The sequence below is a fragment of the Lynx rufus genome, unplaced genomic scaffold (genome assembly GCF_022079265.1).
Source record: "Lynx rufus isolate CCGP_SWC_20201006 ecotype Redwood Valley unplaced genomic scaffold, mLynRuf1.p SCAF_19, whole genome shotgun sequence".
Lineage (NCBI taxonomy): Eukaryota > Metazoa > Chordata > Mammalia > Carnivora > Felidae > Lynx > Lynx rufus.
This window is the reverse complement of record NW_025814833.1, coordinates 13,659,321-13,680,576: the sequence shown is the minus strand read 5'-3', so window position 1 is coordinate 13,680,576 and position 21,256 is coordinate 13,659,321. Positions and strand designations below refer to the sequence as shown.

Below are 21,256 nucleotides of genomic sequence, written 5' to 3'. Positions count from 1 at the left end.
ACTTGAAGGAACGGTTAAGTGTTGGTATTTCTAGGTACAGCCTTTCTTTGTGCAAGTCTCCGCTTTAAGTAACAATTTTGTCTCCTGGAGCCTCGCCTTGACTGCCAGCAGGCAGGATTTCAAGTGCCCTCCCCACTTTGAAATATCCATGTTTTCTGGAAATCTGATCACTTTTGTGCTCTCCAAGGACTAGCATGATCATGCCGTGGGCGCCTCGTCAAGAAAAATGCTAAGTTCAAAGTATTGTTTCCTTCACTTCTAATTACAAATAAGTTTTACCTTTTATTGTGTTCCATTATACAATTTTACATAGTACCATGGTTACTGTAAGCGATAATTAAGCAAACTGAATTCACGTTGTTGAGCTCTGCTTCTCCGTATATAGATTTACCTAAAAAAGTACAAACCGAGCACAGTGGTGCAATTTACCAGGCACTTTCAAGTTGCTTAGATATTTACAAATACGTAAGCACCCTGTTGGAAAGCATGAAAATTTTGGTGTCAGGAAGAAACACTCCGTGTGTATCACATCTTTACATTGGAACGTTTGCACAGCTCCGCTCATTCCTGAGAAAGGTCAGTCTCGTTGTCACTTTACAGTTGCACGTCCTCATATTTCAGCAGTGTATCTTGGGGAACCATAACCTCTGTCACTCGACGTACCGCTAATGGCACAAAATACATGTAACGTGTTCCTCATCCAAGGGGAATGTATTGTGTCTTCTTGTAATATCTAAAACAAACAAAAGAAACGTACGTGTTTATCACGAGGCATAATGGCCGCTGTCAAGAAAGTATGTGTATATGAAATTACAGGCATATTTCAATTTGTCACTGACACTTAGCTATTTAAAATGACATAAAGCAGAAAGAGCAAAGGATAACGTTACCGACTTAAGTCTTCAAAGCTGTATTACAAAGGCCGCATATTAAAAAAGCAGAAAAGATCTGGTTACTCATTTGGAAAAACAAAAGACTGTGAAATGCAAAATTCAAGAAAAAGTGAGAGGTAATGCGATCTTGAAAATATTTTTTAACGAATACTCATAACAAGAGCTCTAAACAGTGGCTCTCAGAATCACCCGTAGGGCGTTTCAAACACACAGATACCCGTGCTCCTTCCCGAGAGACTTGGAAAATAATATCCAGTAAAGTCACAAGTGCGTATTTCTTTTCGAAAGATACACTACAATTACATAAGCTGATCGATGCAGAGGATTTTTCATGGAAATGAAGAACTCCAAACATACAAAATATAAACTTTATATCCCATAAGTATATAAACATATATATTCATATTGATACAGATATTTAAAAAATTTTTCCATCTTGTGTGACCAAAAGCAACAGAAAGCTCCTGCTTGGATTAGATGGAAGAAAAGAATACCATACACATCACATCTGACCTCCTTACTATGCGATCCCCACTTAGATCTCAAGCTTTCGATACTTGGTTCTCAAGTCAGCTTTTGAAAATTCAGTATTAAGCCCACAAACTGGTCTCTGGTGACAGCAATGAGTCACATCGTTTGTGTTGCTACAAATCACGTCTTGTAGAAACTCCATAATAATTTCCTCTTACAAAATTTGTAACTCATGACACTAATCTGAGAGCCAAGCAGAGGTTGGAGGGATGACTAATTATTTATCCACACCTGTCAGATGTGATAAGCCAATATGGGACTCATTGCGTAGAAAACAAAACATAGAGTTGGTAGCACTCTAACTCGTTAAGAAATCTGCAATTATCGGGCACCGGGGTGGCTCAGTCGGTTAAGCGTCCGACTCTTGATTTCGGCTCAGGTCATGATCTCATGATTTGTGAGATCGAGCCCCATGTCAGGCTCTGTGTTGACGGCTCAGAGGCTGCTTGGGATTCACTCTCTCCCTCTCTCTGTCCCTCCCCATTTTGCTCTCTCTCTTTCCCTCTCTCTCTCTCAAAAATAAACTTAAAAATGGATTTGCAATTAATAGTTTTTTAACTTTAGTTTTTTAAAAAATGTTTATTTATTTACTTTGAGAGAGAGAGAGGGAGCGCAAGTGTGGACAGAGAAGGGGCAGAGAGAGAGAGAGAGAGGGAGAGAGAGAGAGAGAGAGGGAGAGAGAGGGAGAGAGAGAGAGAGGGAGAGAGAGGGAGAGAGAGAGAATCCCAAGCAGGATCCATGCTGTCAGCGTAGAGCCTGACACGGGGCTCGATCTCACGAACCGTGAGATCATGACCTGAGCCGAAATCAAGGGCTGGAGGCTTATACTGGATTCGACTCCTGAAATCATTATTGCACTATATGCTAACTTGGATGTAAATATAAATAAATAAATAAATGAGTTGGAGGCTTAACCGACTGAGTCACCCAGGTGCCCCTGCAATTAATAGTTTTAAGATAATATAAATCCCCTTTTCAGAGTCAAAAGCTTGAAGAAGTTCTAAAAATAACTGTATATTGTGGTATACTGTAACAGATTATACCGAAAAGGGCCAAGGAATCTCCAGGCCATATATCTTTTGTCAAGTCATCATTTATGGAGCACAACAGAATAATTTATATGTCACAACACAGCTACACTTTATTTTATTTTGTATTATTTTATTTTCCTTTGGGAAATAATGTATGCCAAAGTGTGACTAAAAAAAAAAAGGCTCTCTTTTATGGAGAAAAAAAAAGGCTCTCTTTCCTTCTAATAGGAAAGCCTGAATTATAAAAACTCACTATAAAGTCAACATTTACTCAAAACGAGGCACACCTAAATATGATGCATTAGGACAGGACAGCTCACGTAAATATACACCAATAGAAACTAAGATTTTTCTTGGTTATCTATCAATGTATAATGTCAAGGATCTAAAATATAGGTCTCTACAACTAAATAAAATAGCCACGGCTTATGGGAATTAAATGAGAGATGGGAAACAGGACAGCAGAGTTGTAAGATCCATACTTCAGGGGGAAAAGAACTTTATTACAGTGACTGCTCTAAATCTCTTCATCACCGTAATAGCAGTAAATTGAATAATTTGTTTTCAGTTTGAGTGATTTAGAGTTCAAGGCTAAGTCATGCAGTTGCATGCAAATCGAGTAACCGCAATAGACTATACATTGGCTTAAAGCAACGTGTGTCATTGTTGTGTCTTTTGTGAAGAACTTTCTGCTGATTTTCTATGGATTATGAAGAATAGAAACCCATACACTAGACAGCTCCTAGGAACAGATCATGTAGTTACTTGATAAAAATACGCTTCTGGGGGCGCCTGGGTGGCGCAGTCGGTTAAGCGTCCGACTTCAGCCAGGTCACGATCTCGCGGTCCGTGAGTTCGAGCCCCGCGTCGGGCTCTGGGCTGATGGCTCGGAGCCTGGAGCCTGTTTCCGATTCTGTGTCTCCCTCTCTCTCTGCCCCTCCCCCGTTCATGCTCTGTCTCTCTCTGTCCCAAAAATAAATAAAAAACATTGAAAAAAAAAATACGCTTCTGAACAGTGATGGTAAAGAAAGCTATATCCCTACGCTTCTGAGCTTGAGATACAGACAACAGGGGCCCCTGAGTGGCGTTATCGGTATGTTAAGCGTCTCTTACTTTAGGCTCAGGTCATGATCTCATGGTTTGTGGGTTCGAGCCCCACGATTGAGCCTGCTTGCGATTCTCTCTCCCTCTTCCCCTCCCCAGCTCTCTCTCAAAAAAACAAAACAAAAAAAAAAAAAAGGAAGAAGAAGAAGAAAGAAAATGAGACTCCTGGTCATTCAATGCAACCTTGTGCTAACTAAATTTCCCACAGCCTTCCCTAAAGGGAAGCATACAAAATAAATTTGGAGAGGCAGAGCTTGATTCAAAGTCAACTAGCCTGTTTTCCTAGAAATATCTCTTCTTTTCCTCATCATTTCCATGCAGTTCTTTGGACACTAGCCACTGCTGGCTTATTTGTAAGTACACCCTTGGTGTGACAATCTCATCTGGGGGAATGCCTTCATCAAGCAATCACTGAAATGCAGCTACCAGGACAGAGAAGGTTCTGGAACCAGCTTTAAGAATGTGTTCTCAGGGTGCCTGGGTGGTGCAGTCAGTTAAGCGTCTGATTGGCTCTGGTCATGATCTCACGGTTCGTGGGTTCAAGTTGTGCGTCCAGCTCAGAGCCTGCTTTGGGTTCTGTGCCACCCCCCCTCCCCCGGTCACAGTCTATCTCTCTCTCTCAAAAATAAATAAACATAAAAAAATTAAAAAAGAAAAAAAAAGAATGTGTTCTCTAAAGAAGGGTTGTAGTTTCCCTTGTTTCTTTTAAGAAGTCTTAATTCCTTAAAAATTCAGAGTCTGAAGAATTTCTGAAGCAAATATTTATCTTATTGGGTGTTTTCATTAGTAAGGATATGAAGGTGACTTTAATAATAAAGCTTACTAGGCTCAGTCACTGAGGGACGAGACCATAATGCTAAGACTTTTACAAACATGTTGAAGATGTTAAAATACTTAAAGTAACAATCCATGTATACAGTGGTCAGGGTTCTGGCATAAAAATTCTGACGTTTAGGGGCACCTGGGTGGCTCAGTCGGTTGAGCGTCCGGCTTCAGCTCAGGTCATGATCTCAAGGTTCGCGAGTTCAAGCCCCACATTGGGCTCTGTGCTGTCAGTGCGGAGCCCGCTTCGGATTCTCTGTCTCCCTCTCTCTGCCCCTCCCCTGCTTGCGCTTTCTCAGAAACACATAAACTTTAAAAAAAAATAACCTAGGAATACTCTGGCTTTAAGATAAATAGATGTATAAAAGTCCTAACAACTTAATTATGACGTAATGTGGCTGGAAGTGGCGAACAGGTCTCGACTTCCCTATTTTTTAGGTTGTGGTTTTAATAAAGTAGCTGCAATTGTCAGGAACACTTAGTCATAGATGAAAATGCTAAGAAGTTTTATGAAAACAGAGTTTTGGGTAGGCTGTTCAGGCATTAAGACAATTCTCAGGTTTTGGAAGCCTCTCAGAACGTCACCTAAACTATAGTTTCTTATGGCTGAGACAGGGATATTCTTTTTTTTTTAAGTGTTTTTTTATTTTATTTTTGACAGAGAGAGAGAGAGAGAGAGAGAGAGAGACAGAGCATGAGTGGGGAAGGGGCAGAGAGAGAGGGGGAGACACAGAATCCAAAGCAGGCTCCAGGCTCTGAGCTGTCAGCACAGAGCCCGATGCGGGGCTCGAACTCAGGAACCGCGAGATCATGACCTGAGCCGAAGTCGGACGCTCAACCGACTGAGCCACCCAGGTGTTTTTGTTTTTTTTTAAAGACAGGGATATTCTTTTAGGGATTTGCCTCCTGTGCTCATCATTTCACTTCTTGAGAGACTCTTACCCATGTTTACAGTAGAGCAGGTCAGATTTGCTCAGCTCATTACTTCCAATAGCACTGTGGCCCAAAGAACAAAATGGCTAATGACCGATAATTGCTTTAGCAACTGCTTCAGATAATGACTTCCAAGGCCATTTGCATTATATCATTGAAACGATTAAAGACAGTAGGAGCAAATGTGAAAATACCGACGGGATCATTTCAAGGGAATACATTTCGAACTAACAGAGTCGGCTGAGTAACACTTCAGGGGCCCCAGATCATGTTTTCATTTTCAACCACCCTAAGACTTGCCTGCTCGTGGATAATGTCAGACAATTCTTTTACCATGTCTCTGAAATTTGACTTTAGCCCTTCATGGTATTCAACTTGATCCTCTTTAATTAGCCGCTCATTTAGCTCAAGTGCAATGCTGCATGCCTGTATGAATTTCCTGTAGACAAAAAGCAAAGACAATAAGGGTTTCGTCATTTATTCCTACAAAGTCTCACGGACCATCAATTTGATATTCACCTTAACCATGGCTTGCCTAGAAGGAAAATTAGAATCCTGTATTTGCTCACTGCCACTCTTTGCTGATGCCACTTCCTAAGTCTGAAATACCTTTTCCTTTCTTTCCCACCTTTCCCTTCTGGTTTCTTACTTTCTTTAAAACCTGGCTCAAAACGCAGGCCTTCTAGAAAGCCTATTTGCTCAGTCACTTGATCTTGTATCAGCTAACGTTATTGTGCTCACGTTAATTTGCATGTGCAGACAATGAGTCGTGCATTCAATTCAAAAGTAATTTATTTGGGGTTAGTATGTACCCAGTACAGTACTGGGTGCTACAGGTAAGAGTTATCTGCCCTGTGCTGGGAGCGGGGACAAAGATTGCAGGGGCGGGGAGGAGTGAAATCGGTGAAGGAGATTGAGAGGTACAAAAACTTGTTATAAAATGAATAAGTCACAGAGATGAAAAGTACAGCATAGGCAATGTAGTCAATAATGTTGTAATAACGTTGTATGGTGACAGATGGTGTGACCGTACTTCCCGCGGGGAGCACTGAGTAATATATAGAATTGTCAAATCAGTGCGTCATAGGCCTGAAACTAATAACACTGCATGTCAACTACACTTCAATAATTTAAAAAAAGTGGGGACAGTTGATGACTCATTGTAAAAGTCTTTCTCCATCATTTCAGGTGTTTATATATTTAAATGCCCACAATCGGGGTGCAGGTCTTAGGGGGCAAAGTACCTCACTGCCCATTTGCTTTGTATCCCTATCATAGCAACTAGTAGAATCTTTCTGCACATGCCAGGCATTAATAAATACTGGTGAATGAGTGATTACTGGTTACTCTGCAACCTGGAAGGGCTGAGAACACACAGACAGGAAAAGTAAATGAAATAAACCAGCAGCAAACGAGTGGATAAGTTCTCTTTCTCCTTGGTGTGTTTTACTCAACCCGTCTCTCTTATTCTGAATATAAACTCTACATATTAAACAGATTTGTAATGCAAGACCATTCAGACATGCCTGGGGATGCTGGACCAGCCCTGGACCAGCAGAATCCCAATTGGAACTAAGAACACAAGATAGGAGGGGCGCCTGGGTGGCTCAGTCAGTTGAGCGTCCGACTTCGGCTCAGGTCATGATCTCGCGGTCCGTGAGTTCGAGCCCCACGTTGGGCTCTGTGCTGACAGCTCAGAGTCTGGAGCCTGTTTCAGATTCTGTGTCTCCCTCTCTCTCTCTGCCCCTCCCCTGCTCGTGCTCTGTCTCTCTGTCTCTCTCTCTCAAAAAATAAACATTAAAAAGAAATTAAAAAAAAATAAAGTACCATTAGAGGGTCACTTAGCTATTGTAAAAAAGAACAGAATGTCTTTTTTTGGAAGGATACCATTTGGTGAATATTTTGGTTTCTATGAAGAAGAAAATGGAGTAAAAGATAGAGGTCTAAAGGGAAAATGACAAAGCACTTACCTAAACATGTCTTTCAACTCATTTACTTTCTTTGGTGGATACTTGCTAGCTTGACTATCATTTAAGAAAGCTCTTGCATATGCTAATGGACCAGCATTTACCTAAATTACAAAGGGAGAAAAATAAGAGAGCTGTTAGAATGTAATCAAAAAGAAATGTCTACATTTCTCTCTGTATTATTTTTTTAAGATTTTATTTATTTATTTTTTTTTAAGGAATCTCTACACCCGACATGGGGCTTGAACTCACAACTCCAAGATCAACAGTCGAGATCAAGAGTCGCACACTCCACTGACTGAGCCAGCCAGGTGCCTCTGCACTTCTTTAAAAAAAAAAAAAAAAATCCCTGGGGCGCCTGGGTAGCTCAGTCGGTTGAGCCTCTGACTTCGGCTCAGGTCATGATCTCACAGCTCGTGAGTTCGAGCCCCATGTCGGGTTCTGTGCTGACAGCTGCGAGCCTGAAGCCTGCTTTGGATTCTGTTGTCTCTATCTCTCTCTGTCCCTCCCCAACTCATGCTCGTGCTCTCTCTCTCTCTCTCTCTCTTAAAAGAAATAAAAATTAAAAAGCCCCCTCGATGCATTAAAAATCTGTACCTGAGAACCATATTTACTATTCTTACTGTAAGCTTATTCAAAAAAAAATGACTAAAGCCAATAATCTGCAAAGATGATATTCCAGTAAGGTACTTAATGACTTCTGCTCTGTAAATACAGAGCTTGGCTGCAGGCAGAGGAGTTTATGTTAAAGTCTTCTGCCATAACGCAAATTTTATGGCCGCTGAACATTTTTTTCGGTTAATCGAAAACCGCACAGGTGTTTGCACTCAGTAAGCGCAGAATACACACTGCGGTTCATGCTTGCTCTGTGCCCTCAGGAAAGCAAGCCTATCGAGAAACGTTTAAGACGTATTCAGCCACCGACATACCTGCACTGAGACACAACCCTGCAATTTCAGCTGCAGCTGAATCATGTCCACGTCGGCAGAGGAGCAAAGTTTTTTCAGCTCTGCCGTCTTATCTTTGATCTCATCAGTCGCGACATCGATGGGCTTTAAATGAATCTGCTGCTCATAGTTTATAGGGATCCTCTTCTTCACGTACGGAAAGGAGTTTGAAGCTGTTAAAATGTTCAGATTGGTTGTGGTTATCTTTAAAAAATGATCCCTTCAAACGGCCAAGTCAAAGGAAAAAAACAAATCCATGATGCTTAATTGCCCCCACCATGCTTTCTCTAGAAAGTACCGCAGGGTATCAGAAAGCACCGCAGTACTTCAGGATTGAGGGGGAAATTCTTTTTATCAGATACCCTAGAGCAATCGTGAATTACATTTGGGGAAACTCTGGTTTATAACATTGCCATGTCTGTGCAAGCTAGTGACAGAACAGCAGAAAAATGAAGGATTAAAATTTCAGTTCACACTTCCCTGCTGGCCACCTGCTACTTGTGTGTATCAGAAAGAAGCAAGTCAAACAAATGTTATCTCGCGAGGTCCTACTTACTGGTCAAGATGGTGCGGCGTTTACACTGTTCTTCTATGCAGCCTTGCTTTTTGCCTGATAATGTATAAGGAGCTTCAAAAACAAATCTGTTGATATTATGGTTTCTTTCAAACTCGGTCTTTCTTTCTGTGAGTTCTTTGTCATCAAAGTAGGGCTTCACATAAGTGACTTGGATATGAGCATATTTTGGATCGAGATCTTTAGCGTTCACCTATCAAGTAAGAAAGTTTGGCTTTTTTTTATTCAACGGAAGGGAAGAGCAGGTACAGGTAAGATAATAAACTCCTTGGAGATTACTTGAGGAACACTGTCATTACGATTGTGCTTCCAACTGAATACACACCTGGAGGAGAGCTTTATTCTTTTCGTAAGGATCATTTCCTCCTGATTGTAAAGAAGTTACAGAAACTTACATGGAAATTACAGAAATGTAGGAAGATAATATAAATCGTAATCCTACCACTCAGCAAGGACCGTCGTTCACATTTTCACGGATTTCCTTTCAATCTGTACTCTGTGCACACACATTTACAAAGCTGAGGTCACACTAGACGCTGTTTCATACTCTGATTCTTTAAAAATACATTACAATGGTTAACTGTACATTTGAATTCTACCTCCATAAAAATAAGATTCTGGAGAGGATTCTGAGAAGGCAGGAGAGCACCAGAAATCTATCTTCCTACTTAGGCAACATTTACACGGGCAGAATCTGTCTGCTCTAACTATTTTGGAACTCTGGAGTCCACTGAAAGCTTGTAACCTGTAGGGGAAGGCCTGGACGGAAAATCGCAGTTAGGCTGGATTTTTGTCAATTTCAGCTCTTGGCACGATGGTAGCTACCCGTATCCTACCCCTCAGCCCCGTGGCAGGCAGCTGTGCACATGTTCCCGAAACAGCTTGCAGGAGCCAGGGTGGGCAAGAAGGACCCTGTCTTCCAAATATTGGGGATCTGTGCTCTGACTGCTGTTTCTGATTATAGAGGTACAAAGAGGATACAGCCATTTTTGTTATAATCCCCCACCCTTGGCTGAACTGACTTCCAGAGGTTTTTTTTTTTAAGTTTGTTTATTTTGAGAGAGAGAGAGAGAGCGCGCACACATGTGTGCAAGTAGGGGAGGGGCAGAGAGAGAGAGGGAGAGACAGAATCCTAAGCAGGCTCCAGGCTCTGAGCTGTCAGCACAGAGCCCGACGCGGGGCTTGAACTCACAAACCATGAGATTATGACCTGAGCTGAGAACAACAGTTGGAGGCTTAACCAACTGAGCTACCCAAGTACCCCTGACTTCCAGGGGATTTAAAAGATCTCTCCCCTTTATTTTTCCTTTTCCCTCTTGGGAGCCAGACATTGAAGACTAGGGCCCTCAAAATCAACTGCATAGAGGAGGGAAGTGAGAAACTCACTACACATGCCCAGGGGAAGGTGCAGGTTCAGAAAAGACCCGAGAAGACCCTGAGTTTAGGCAGATCCGTGATACAGAGACAGCCTACGACAATTAAAACAAAACCCAGCAAATCCTGGAAAAGGGGGAGAATCTGATTTCTGGAATGATCACAGGATCAGATCCAAATGTACAGTTTTCAACAAGAAAAAAAATCACCAGGCATCTAAAGAAACAGGAGCATGGCACATTCGGAGGGGAAAAATAAACCAATGGACACTTGTCTCCCCCAAAAGACCTGATAGCAGACCTACTAGAAAAAGACTTTAAAATAACTGTCTTGATGATCAAAGAACTAAAGGGAGCTGTGGAGAAAGTCAAGAAGACAATGTATGAACAAATGTCAACATCAATAAAGCGGTAGGAAACCTAACAAGAAACCAAACCAATTTTTGGAGCTGGAAAGCACGATAAATAAAATGAAAATTCACTAGGGGGATTCAAAGGCAGACTTGAGCGGACAGGAGTAATAGTCACAGAACCTGAAGATATGACAATCATGAGGAACATCACCCCGTGGACCAACATACACACTGTAGGACTCCTGGAAAGGAAAAGAGATGGAAAGAGGCAGAGGTAATAGTTGAAGAAATAATGGGTGAAAACTTCCCAAATTTGATAAAAGGCAGGACTATAAACATCCAAGAAGATTCTGAGTAGGGTAAGTCAAAGAGACCCACACTGAGCCACGTTAAAACCAAACTGTCAAAGAGTTTTGGAAGAATCAAGAGAGAAGCGACTCATCACACATAATAAGGAAGTCTCAATACGATGATCAGATTTCTTATCAGAAACTTTGGAGGCCAGAAGGCAGTGGGTGAGTGTAGTCAAAGCGCTAAAGAAAAAAATCTGTCAACCAAGAATTCTGCATTTTTAAAAAAAAATTTTTAAGTTTATTTATTTTTGACAGAGACAGAGTGCGAGCATGAGCTGGGGAGGGGCAAAGAGAGAGGGAGACACAGAATCTGAAGCAGGCTCCAGGCTCCGAGCTGTTGGCACAGAGCCCGACGCGGGGCTCGAACCCATGATCCATGAGATCGTGACCTGGGCTGAAGTCGGACGCTCAACCGACTGAGCCACCCAGGCGCCCCAGAATTCTGTATTTGACAAAACTGTCCTTGAAAGTGGGAAAGAAATGAAGATAGTCCTCAGTAAAGAAAAGCTGAGGGAGTTTGTTGCCACTAGAACTGTCCTACGTAAGATGCCACAGGAAGTCTTGCAGCTTGAGATGAAAGGACACCAGACGGTAACCTGAAGCGGCGTGAAGAAATAAAGATCTCAGTAAAGGTAAATCCGTGGGCGATTATAATAGCTAATGTTATTGTGACAATGGTATGTAACTCCATTTTTTGCTTTCTACATAATTTAAGAGGCAAATACATTAAAAAATTATTGGTCTAAAAGCTAGTATTGTTGCAAGTTTGGCTTGTAACTTAAAAATTTCGTTTTCTACAGAATTTAAGAGACTAACGTATTAAATCATTAGCTTATGGTTTTGGGACACACAAAACATGTAATTCTACAACATCACCAACAGGAAGGGGTAGGGAAGGAGCTGTTAAAGAAGCAGATTTCTTGGTATGCTATGGAAATTAAACTGGTATAAATTTGAATTAGAGTGGTATAACTTTAGGATGTTAAATATCATCCCCATGAAAACCATAAAAATATACTTAAAGGATATAGTCAAAAGGAAATGGGAGACAAATGTAACCATTCCACTGTAAAAAAAAAAATCAATTAAACCAAAAGAAGACAGTAATGCAAAAAAATGAGAGACAAAAAAGCTATAAGGCACATAAGAAAACAAATAGCAGAAGGAAAGAACCCTCTCCTTATCAGTAATTACTTGAAATGTAAATGGATTAAAATGTAATCAAAAGGGAGATTTGCAGAATGGATAAGAAATTATGATCCAACTATGTGTGGTCTACAAGAGATTTATTTTAGGTCCAAAGACACACATGGGCTGAAAGTGAAAAACAGAAAAAGATATTCCATGCATACAGTAACCAAAAGAGAGCAGGAGTGAATATACTCATATTGAACAAAGTAGACTTTAAATTTTAAAAGGTCACAAGAGACAAAAAAAAGGACACTGTACAGTGATAATAGGTTCAATGCAGCAAGAAGATAAAACAATCATAAACATCTACACATCTAATAACAGACCATCAAAACATATAAAGCAAAAATTGACAGAGTGCAAAGGAGAAACAGTTTTACAGTAATACTTGGAGACTGTAGCACCCCACTCTCAATACCAGATACAGCAAGCAGACAGAAGGTAAGTAAGGAAGTAGGGGACCTGAACAACACACTTAACCAACTACAACTCACAGACATATACAGAACACTCTACTCAGCGATAATATGCATTCTTCTCAAGTGTACATGGGACATTTTCCAAGATAGGTTGTATGTTAGGCCACAAACGAGTCTCAATAGATTCAAAAAGACAGATACCATAGAAAGTATCTTCTCTGACCATGAAGGGATGAAGTTAGAAGTCAATAACAGAAGTAAAGTAGGAAAGTTCATAATTTTGTGGAAGTTAAACACTTAAAAATCAATGGTTCAAAGAAAAACAATCACAAGGGAAGTTGGGACATACTTAGAGAGTAATGAAAATGAAACCACGACATACCAAAGCTTACAGGACACAGAAAAAGCAGCGCTAAGGAGGAGACTTATAAACACAACATTACAAAACAGGAAAGGTCTTAAATCAACAACATGACTTTACAACTTAAGGAACTAGAAAGAGAGGAACTAAACCCAAAGCTAGCAGAAGGATGGAAATAAAGGTTAAGCAGAGATCAATGAAATAGAAAATAGGAAAATAGAGAAAAGCAATGAAACCAAAGGTCAGTTCTTTGAAAAGATCAATGAAGTTGACAAATCTTTAACTAGATGGACTAAGAAAAAAAAAAGGACACTCAAAATTGCTAAAATAGGAACTGAAAATAAGGACATCACTACCAAATCTACAGAAATAAAAAAGATTGTAAGAGTACTATGCACAACTGTATGCCATCAAATGAAATAACCTAGACGAAATGAACAAATTCCTAGAAACACACAGCCTACCAAGACTAAACCATGAAAACAAAATAGAAAACTCTGAATAGTGCTATAACTAGTGAGGAGATTGAATCCATAATCAAACATTGTCTGATGGAAAAAAAGCTCTGACCTGATGTCTTCACTGATGAAGTCTACCAAACACTTATAGAAGAACTACCACCAATTCTCAGACTCTTCTAAGAAACTGAAGAGGAGGGAACACGCCCTGACTCATTCTGTGATGTCAGCATTACTCTGAAACCAAAGCCAGACAAAGAAAATCTACAGACTAGCATCCCTTACGAACGCTGCTGCAAAAATCCGCGACAGAATATTGGCAAACAGAATTCCTCGGCATATTAAAAAGGATTATATGCCATGACCAAGTAGGATCTACTCCTGGAATGCAAGGATGGTTCAACATATGAAAGTCAATCAATGTAAATACAACCACATAAACAGAATAAAGGGGGAAAAAACTACATGATCACCTTAATTGATGCAGCACATGCATTTGACAAAGTTAAGCATCCTCTCATAATAAAAATACTCAACAAGCCAGGAATAGAAGGAATTTTCCACAGTCTGATCAAGGGCCACTATGAAAAACCCAGAGCGAATGTTATACTCCATGCTGAGAGGCTGAAAGCTTTTCCTCTAAGATCAGGAATAAAGCAAGGAGGCCTGCTTTTGCCACTTCTATCCAACACGGTGCCGGAAGCTCCAGTGAACGGCACACGTAAGGATGGTGAGAGCAGTAAATTAATTCTATGCTACACACGTGTACATGCAGCAAAAAGCGTATTATACTGATCACAGTTCTATATGGCCATCAACATGACTTTTAACGGATATATGAATGAACATGATTTATTGGATCGGTCCCTCATCAAGAGAGTCTTTGGTTGTTTCCCAATGTTTTGCTATTGCAAAGAATGCTCTGATGAACATCCCTGTATTTAAAACTATGTGCATTTTTTTTTTCTGACTTAGTCCTCAGGGTCAATTCCTAGAAGTTGCTCAGTTAAAAGATTTACCTGGTTTTAAGGATTTTGATATATATTACACAATTACCCTACAGAAAAACCTACCGGTTTGTACATCCACAAGAAGTGACTGACGTTGGAAGAGGGCGTACCCTTGACTACATTAATCCTACCTTAGGTCCTCCCGTCCTTCGAAGGGGACCACAGGAAAGAATGGTTCTCTTCCAGAGACATAAAAATTATGGTAGTTATGGGCCCTTTCATGAAGAGTCTATATTCCATGTTTATATTCTGCTGGAGGCAAAACTCAGAACTGTCCGTGCTGGACTTTCCACCTGTGGGCTCTAGATACCCTCCCCTCTATCAGTCTCCCCATGAACCTGACACTATGCCTAAGCCCCTCTCTCAGTGTTCTCTCAACTCAACTGGCTTGTGACTTGAGTGTTGAGGACTCTGTCAGTGTCGTTGCAATTTACGATAGGCCTGGTTCTGTGTTTAGTGTAGAAAGCAAACATTGAAACAAACAAAAGAGACAACAAAAACCTCTCTGGAAACAGTCTCTGTATCCTTTTTTCCCCCCCCCCCCCACATATATGGGAGACGGCCAGGAGATACAAAGTTCCTTAGCTTCTTTTAGCTTCTCCAAATCCATTCTATCTGTTCTTACGTAAATATCTAAAAGCCTGTATCTGGAAATCTTAATCTTTTTTCTCCCAGTACATAGCTAGATTTCTCGACAGAGAACACACTGGTGGTTGCCAGAGGGGAGAAGGGTGGGGGGCAAATGGGCAAAATGGGTAAGGGGAGTGGGAGATACAGGCTTCCAGGTATGGAGTGAATAATCAGGGGAATAAAAGGCACAGCACAGGGAGTACAGTCGATGGCATTGCCAATAGCTTGTACGGTGACTGACGGTAGCTACCCTGATGGTGAGCACAGCATAACAAACCGAGAAGTTGAGTCACTATGTTGCACACTCGAAACTAACGTACCATCGTGTGTCAACCACACTCAGAAAAAGTAAGCTAGATTTCTCCTAAGAGGCACCTCAGGAGATAGGTGAGGTAATTATCTGGGCTAAGACAAAACACAGAAGGGAAATACACAAAAAAGAGGTCAAGCCTGATTTTAACCTTATAAAAGTAAAATATGTACATGGTAAAAACATTCAGGGGGGCCTGGGTGGCTCAGTCGGTTAAGCGTCCGACTTCGGCTCAGGTCGTGATCTCACGGTTCGCGGGTTCGAGGCCCGCGTCGGGCTCTGTGCTGACCGCTTGGAGCCGGGAGCCTGCTTTGGGTTCTGTGTCTTCCTCTCTTTCTGCTCCTCCACAGCTCACACTCTGTCTCTTTCTCTCTCAAAAATGAATAAATGTTAAAAAAATTAAAAAAAAAAAAAAACAACCACATTCAAACAGTACACAAGGGTATAGAGGAAAAGTAGAAAATTTCTTTCTATGTAAGATTCTGGTCCCTCTCCTCAGGGGTAAGCATGGTTAACAATTTTGTATGTATCATTCCGGAAATTTCCTAAGTATATACAAGTTATTGTGAATATCAATGTTTGCACAAATGTGATCATCCTATCCATGACATCCTGCACCTCACCTTCCCCCCCCCTCAATAAAGTATCTTGATAGGTTCAAACCAACACTTAGAAATCTATCTCAATTAAAAAAATTTTTTTAATGTTTAATTTTGAGAGAGAGAGAGCGCGCGAGTGTGAGTAGGGGAGGGGCAGAGAGAGACAGAGACAACAGAATCCGAAGCAGGCTCCAGGCTCCGAGCGGTCAGCACAGAGCCCGACGCGGGGCTCGAACTCACGAACCGTGAGATCATGACCTGAGCCGCAGTCAGACGCTTAACCGACTGAGCCACCCAGGCGCCCCTATCTCAATTTTTTAATGCATAGGTTGCCACATCCATTATATGGATAATACAATTTCTTTAGCCACATGGACGTTTAGATGGCTTCCCGGTTTTTGCTACATAAACCTTGCAGCAATGACCACCTTTAATCACACGTCTTTATGGTAGCGAACACCCACAAGATCAAATCTTAAAGGTGACATCATTGGGTCCAAGGAAACGCAGGTTTTGAAATATTAGAAAACCTCGCCAAACGGTTCTTCAAATGGTCTGTGCCCTCCAGCGGAGTTTGTTCTTTGGCAAGGTAAAAGAGTGTTTTTAATTTTCACTTTCACACATGAAGAAAGAAACAAGGAACTTGTAAGCAACTGCTTATTATGTCTGTTGCCTACGGAGAAGGACTAAAATATTGTGCCTACAAATAACGTCAGGGGCCCAGCTGCCCGATGGTGCTTTTCCGCTAGCCCTCACGAGCCAGGTTTTCACGGGCAGCTTAGAGTAGAAAACTGCACATGCTGTTCAGCAAGCCTGGCTTTCCATTAACTTTCCATTTATAGTATCAGTTATGTGGCAGTGAGCCTAAGACTATCTGGCTGCAAGGAGCTAAAATCTTCCGTTGTCTTAACTTAATAAACACCACAAAAATAGGGAAGCTGATAAGAGGTGGAGAGGTTTTGCCAAATATTAATGAATTCCAAAGCTACTGGCCTGTCAACTTTTACATGTCTAAGCATACGGTCAAGATAAAAGCAAGAGAGACAGGTGAGTCTACAAAGGGAAGACATCGTTTTCTTTTCTTTTTTTCCTTTGAGAGAGAGAGAGAGAGAGAGAGAGAAAGAGGGCGCAGTGGGCGAGCAGCAGAGAGAGAAAGAGAGAGAGAGAGAGAGAATCCCACAAGGGGCAGAGAGAGAGAGAGAGAGAGAGAGAGAGAGAGAAACGGGCCTCACCCGAAGTGGGACTCAAACTCACGAACCGTGAGATCGTGGCCTGAATCAAAGCCAGATGCTTAACTGACTGAGCCACCCAGGTGCCCGACATCATTTTCGGGGTAGGCCAGGACGTGTCTTTACCGTGGCCGTGAGCTTTCCACTCTGGCAATGCTACCTACTAGCTGCTAAGTCACTTGCATCAGAGTCGCTCGGTAAATACTGCCGTGCTCTGCAGATCCTGAACCGTGTAGGCCCCTTCCTACCTTAGAAACCAGCTCTCGTTCTGGGCACACCAGTGGCGACTAAGAACGGTCAGGCAGTCCCACTGTGCTTTTCCAAAAGTCTGCCTAGAGGAAACTATGCGTCTCTAGCAGGGAGCCTTTCTTGCTAGAATCTTTCTCATCCTGGCCTGGCAAGGCCTGCTGGGACAGATACCCTTTAGAGCAAGTCCCAAGGGATCTCTCCTAAATTTACTTCATTGCAAATGTAACTACCAAACTAAGGATATTTTATAATAAAATGCACTAAAAGCACTAGTATCATCTCCATTTTATTAAAGAGAAAAAATGAGGCACAGAGAAATTAAGTGCCTTCCCTACGGTCAACCAGCGGGCAAATGGCAAGAGAATGGAGATTTGAATCCTTCTCTCTCAGACTCCAAAGCCCCTGTCCTTTCTCTCTCTTTTTTTTTTAATTAAAAAAAATGTTTATTTATTTTTGAGAGAGAGAGAGAGGGAGAATGTGAGCAGGGGAGGGGCAGAGAGAGAAGGAGAGAGAGAATCCGAAGCCGGCTCCAGGCTCTGAGCTGTCAGCAGAGAGCCTGACGTGGGGCTCGAACTCACGAACCGTGAGATCATGACCTGAGCTGAAGTCGGACGCTTAACCTACTGGGCCACCCAGGCGCCCCTCCTGTCCTTTCTTTCAATATCTGGACAGGCTCTATTTCCGAACTTCTCCCCCACCAGCCAGAAAAGGAAAGAGTCAGGAGCAGTGTAGCATGCTTGGAACAAATAATGATTTCAAAATGCAGGGTCTATGTTACCTTGTCTGAATCCTGAATTATTTTAACATTCTCTGTACCAAATTTTTCACCATAAAGTTTAACGAGTCTCAGGGAAATCTCCGAGAGGCCGGTGAGCTTGGGTTCTTTATAGATGTACTCCTTCCCATCCTCTTCTTCAAAAAAAGACTATGGCAAAGTGAAACACACAATCACTTACAAATAGCACGAGCCGGCACGGCATTTACAGAAAATAGACGAGGTAACTAGCAATAATATGCTTGAAATACATTTTAAGCGGTACCAAAAGCCACATGGCACGTACTGACCCTTTTAATGTCAAATAAATATGAATTTTCCAATTCACAGTCATATGGCCATGTACTTGGCCTGAAGATTTCCACGCTAGTGTTTTCTCATTCCCTGTCATACTTACCTATTTTTCGTTTGAAAGCTCTCAGTACTGGGTATTAAATATATACCTTAAGAGGTTTAACAGAAAATGAAACTGAGGGAGAAATTCAAATCTTCTACGTTGGACTCTGACCTACTGGATTTAGATAGGGAAACCAAAGTGAGCGTCACACTTACAGAGGCTTCCGGCTGCTGTGTTAGCCGCTCTATCTAGACAGAAGGCAAGAACCAATGCCTGCTGCTATAGTAATCTAATAATTCAAAGGTGAATGTTTAAAAAGAAAAACAACTTTATGAACGAAAGTATACTTACTTGGCCATAAAAGGCAACTCTGAAGAAAGTCCCTAAAAGTCTTTTTTTTGTGTGCATGACCTCTAGAATTTTTGTGTAAGCTCCATGAAGAGTTCTATAAACTTGAGTAAGTTTCTGAAAAAGGAGAATATACAAACCAGCTTTATCTTTTGGTTAATTACTAAATGGCTAAGATAAATACACAGCAGCGGGGGGGGGGAGGGGGTTGGGGGAGAAGCAACGCTATTTCCTTTTCAAAATGTGTTTTGGGGTCAGCCACACTCCCCTGCCCCTCTGTCACAATTAGACGAAATTCCTCAACAATGTCAAGGCTAAGGGTAGAAATTAAAATGGTCAATAACCATTGCTACTAGATGCGTATGTGTGGGTTTATTTCATTCATACCTCAATGGGAAGGCATACTTTAAACCTACTGTATTATTGACTACTATTTGCGTTATATCTGAATTAGTTTAACTGAAAGAGAAGCCAGATGCTTTTTTGCTTGAGCCTTTAAGGCAAAGGCGAGAATTAAAAATTCGTGCAAAAGCTTCTGGAGATAAAAATAAATGCAGATGCAGTCAAGCTCAGAGAAACAGCAGACGCTGGGGGTAATTTCCCTCTCCCATTGTTGGATGAAGAAATAGGGTGGAGTGATGAGGAAAGGCTTGATTTAGGATGCTAGAGAGATCTGGATCCTTCCATTCTGAGGCATAGATAGTAGCCCCAGAAATACAGCAGACCACCAAGAGAAAAAAACAAACAAAATATGCAGATACAAAAATAACAGTATATGCCTCAGTGAGGACTGCTTTTACACAAGTTTACAGAAGTTTTCTTTTTTTTTTAATTTTTTAAAAATGTTTTTATTTTTGAGACAGAGAGAGACAGAGCATGAGCAGGGGAGGGGCAGAGAGAGGGGGAGACATAGAATCCGAAGCGGGCTCCAGGCTCTGAGCTGTCAGCACAGAGCCTGACGCGGGGCTCGAACTCACGGAGTGTGAGATCATGACCTGAGCTGAAGTCGGATGCTTAACCGACTGAGCCACCCAGGCATCCCTAATTTGGATTTGTAATAGCCTTATCTTCAAGCTGGTAAGAAAGCGGGTATTCTGGAAATTTTACAAAAGTTCTTAGGATGTCATGTTTTGCTAAAAGGGGCAATCATCTTGTGGGCTATTCTTTGCCACCTCTATGACCTAGGTTTAGTTATTAATAGAATCACTTGAACTCCGCTATGATTTTTCAGGCATGCCTCACATACCCCAAAACTACGGCAGAGAGAGAAAAGGCCTAGAACCTGGGAAGAAAAAGTGAGTTTGATCAGGGCCGGTCCGAAGAGAGATTAGAACAATGCAGATGATATTAAATGTATGTGTTTTCCTTCTGGGAAAACGATGAAAGCATACTTGCTATACTTAAGGATAAATTGCTTTGGTTTTTTTTTTTTTTTAATTTTTTTTGTTTTAACGTTTATTTATTTTTGAGACAGAGAGAGAGCATGAACAGGGGAGGAGCAGAGAGAGAGGGAGACACAGAATCTGAAACAGGCTCCAGGCTCTGAGCGGTCAGCACAAAGCCCGACGTGGGGCTCGAACTCACGGACTGTGAGATCATGACCTGAGCCGAAGTCGGACGCTTAACCGACCGAGCCACCCGGGCGCCCCCAAATTGCTTTGCTTTTTAAAAAAAGGGTTAGTTGGTTGAGCGTCAGACTCTTGATTTCAGCCCAGGTCACGATCTCACGGTTCATGGTACTGGGCCCTGCGATGGATTCTGGGCCGGGCGTGGAGCCTGCTTGGGACTCTCTCTCGTGCAATGTCACTCTGCTCCTCCCCTGCTCACGTGCTCTCTCTCTCTCTCTCAAAATAAATAAACATTTTTTAAAGAAGGCTTGGATCCTAAAACACCCCTTCCTAATACGATAGGCGTAGAAATTACGATTCGGACTCCAAGACTTGAATATAAAACCTGGGCCGGTGGCAACAGGTATTCATTATACTACATTCTTTATTAATTACCCTTTACCAACAGCTTTATCTGACAGACTAAATTGGAAAAAAACTCGTCACAGTAGGGCTACCAGCCCCTTTGGTCTCCCCATCGAACTGCAAAGAATCGTAAAAGTCTATGACTCTTCCCGGGACAACATGGAAATTTGATAGCTTTTTTTTTTTTTTTTTAAGTTTATTTTCAGAGAGAGAGAGAGAGAGAGAGAGCAGGGTCAGGGGCACAGAGAGAGGGCCAGAGAATCCCAATCAGGCTCCGACGTGGGGCTCAAACTTATGAGATCATGACCTAAGCTGAAATCGAGAGTCGGATGCTTAACTGACTGAGCCACCCAGGTGCCCAGGAGATTCCATACCTTTATTAGGCGAAGGTTTGGTGAAGACAACACTGAATTTTTTATGCCCTGAGGGGAAGTGGAGGGGGAGGTGCTAGATTAAAATGTTTTAAGAACCACCTGTATAATCTAA

At 41.7% G+C, this 21,256-nt stretch overlaps 1 protein-coding gene across 3 annotated transcripts in view; it reads right to left on the bottom strand.

The window, feature by feature from the left end:
* Window positions 1-262: 262 nt before the first annotated feature.
* Window positions 263-21,256, bottom strand: part of DOCK11 (dedicator of cytokinesis 11) — a 199,123-nt gene continuing 178,129 nt past the window's right edge. For all 3 annotated transcript variants that reach the window (XM_047081861.1, XM_047081863.1, XM_047081862.1), the window contains 7 exons: window positions 18,801-18,914; window positions 18,116-18,262; window positions 8,785-8,995; window positions 8,211-8,401; window positions 7,285-7,385; window positions 5,615-5,753; window positions 263-733 (listed from right to left, as the gene is read on the bottom strand). In XM_047081861.1, coding sequence (XP_046937817.1) covers window positions 611-733; window positions 5,615-5,753; window positions 7,285-7,385; window positions 8,211-8,401; window positions 8,785-8,995; window positions 18,116-18,262; window positions 18,801-18,914 — 1,026 coding nt within the window. In that variant the 3' untranslated portion in view covers window positions 263-610. The remainder of the gene's footprint in view (window positions 734-5,614; window positions 5,754-7,284; window positions 7,386-8,210; window positions 8,402-8,784; window positions 8,996-18,115; window positions 18,263-18,800; window positions 18,915-21,256) is intronic.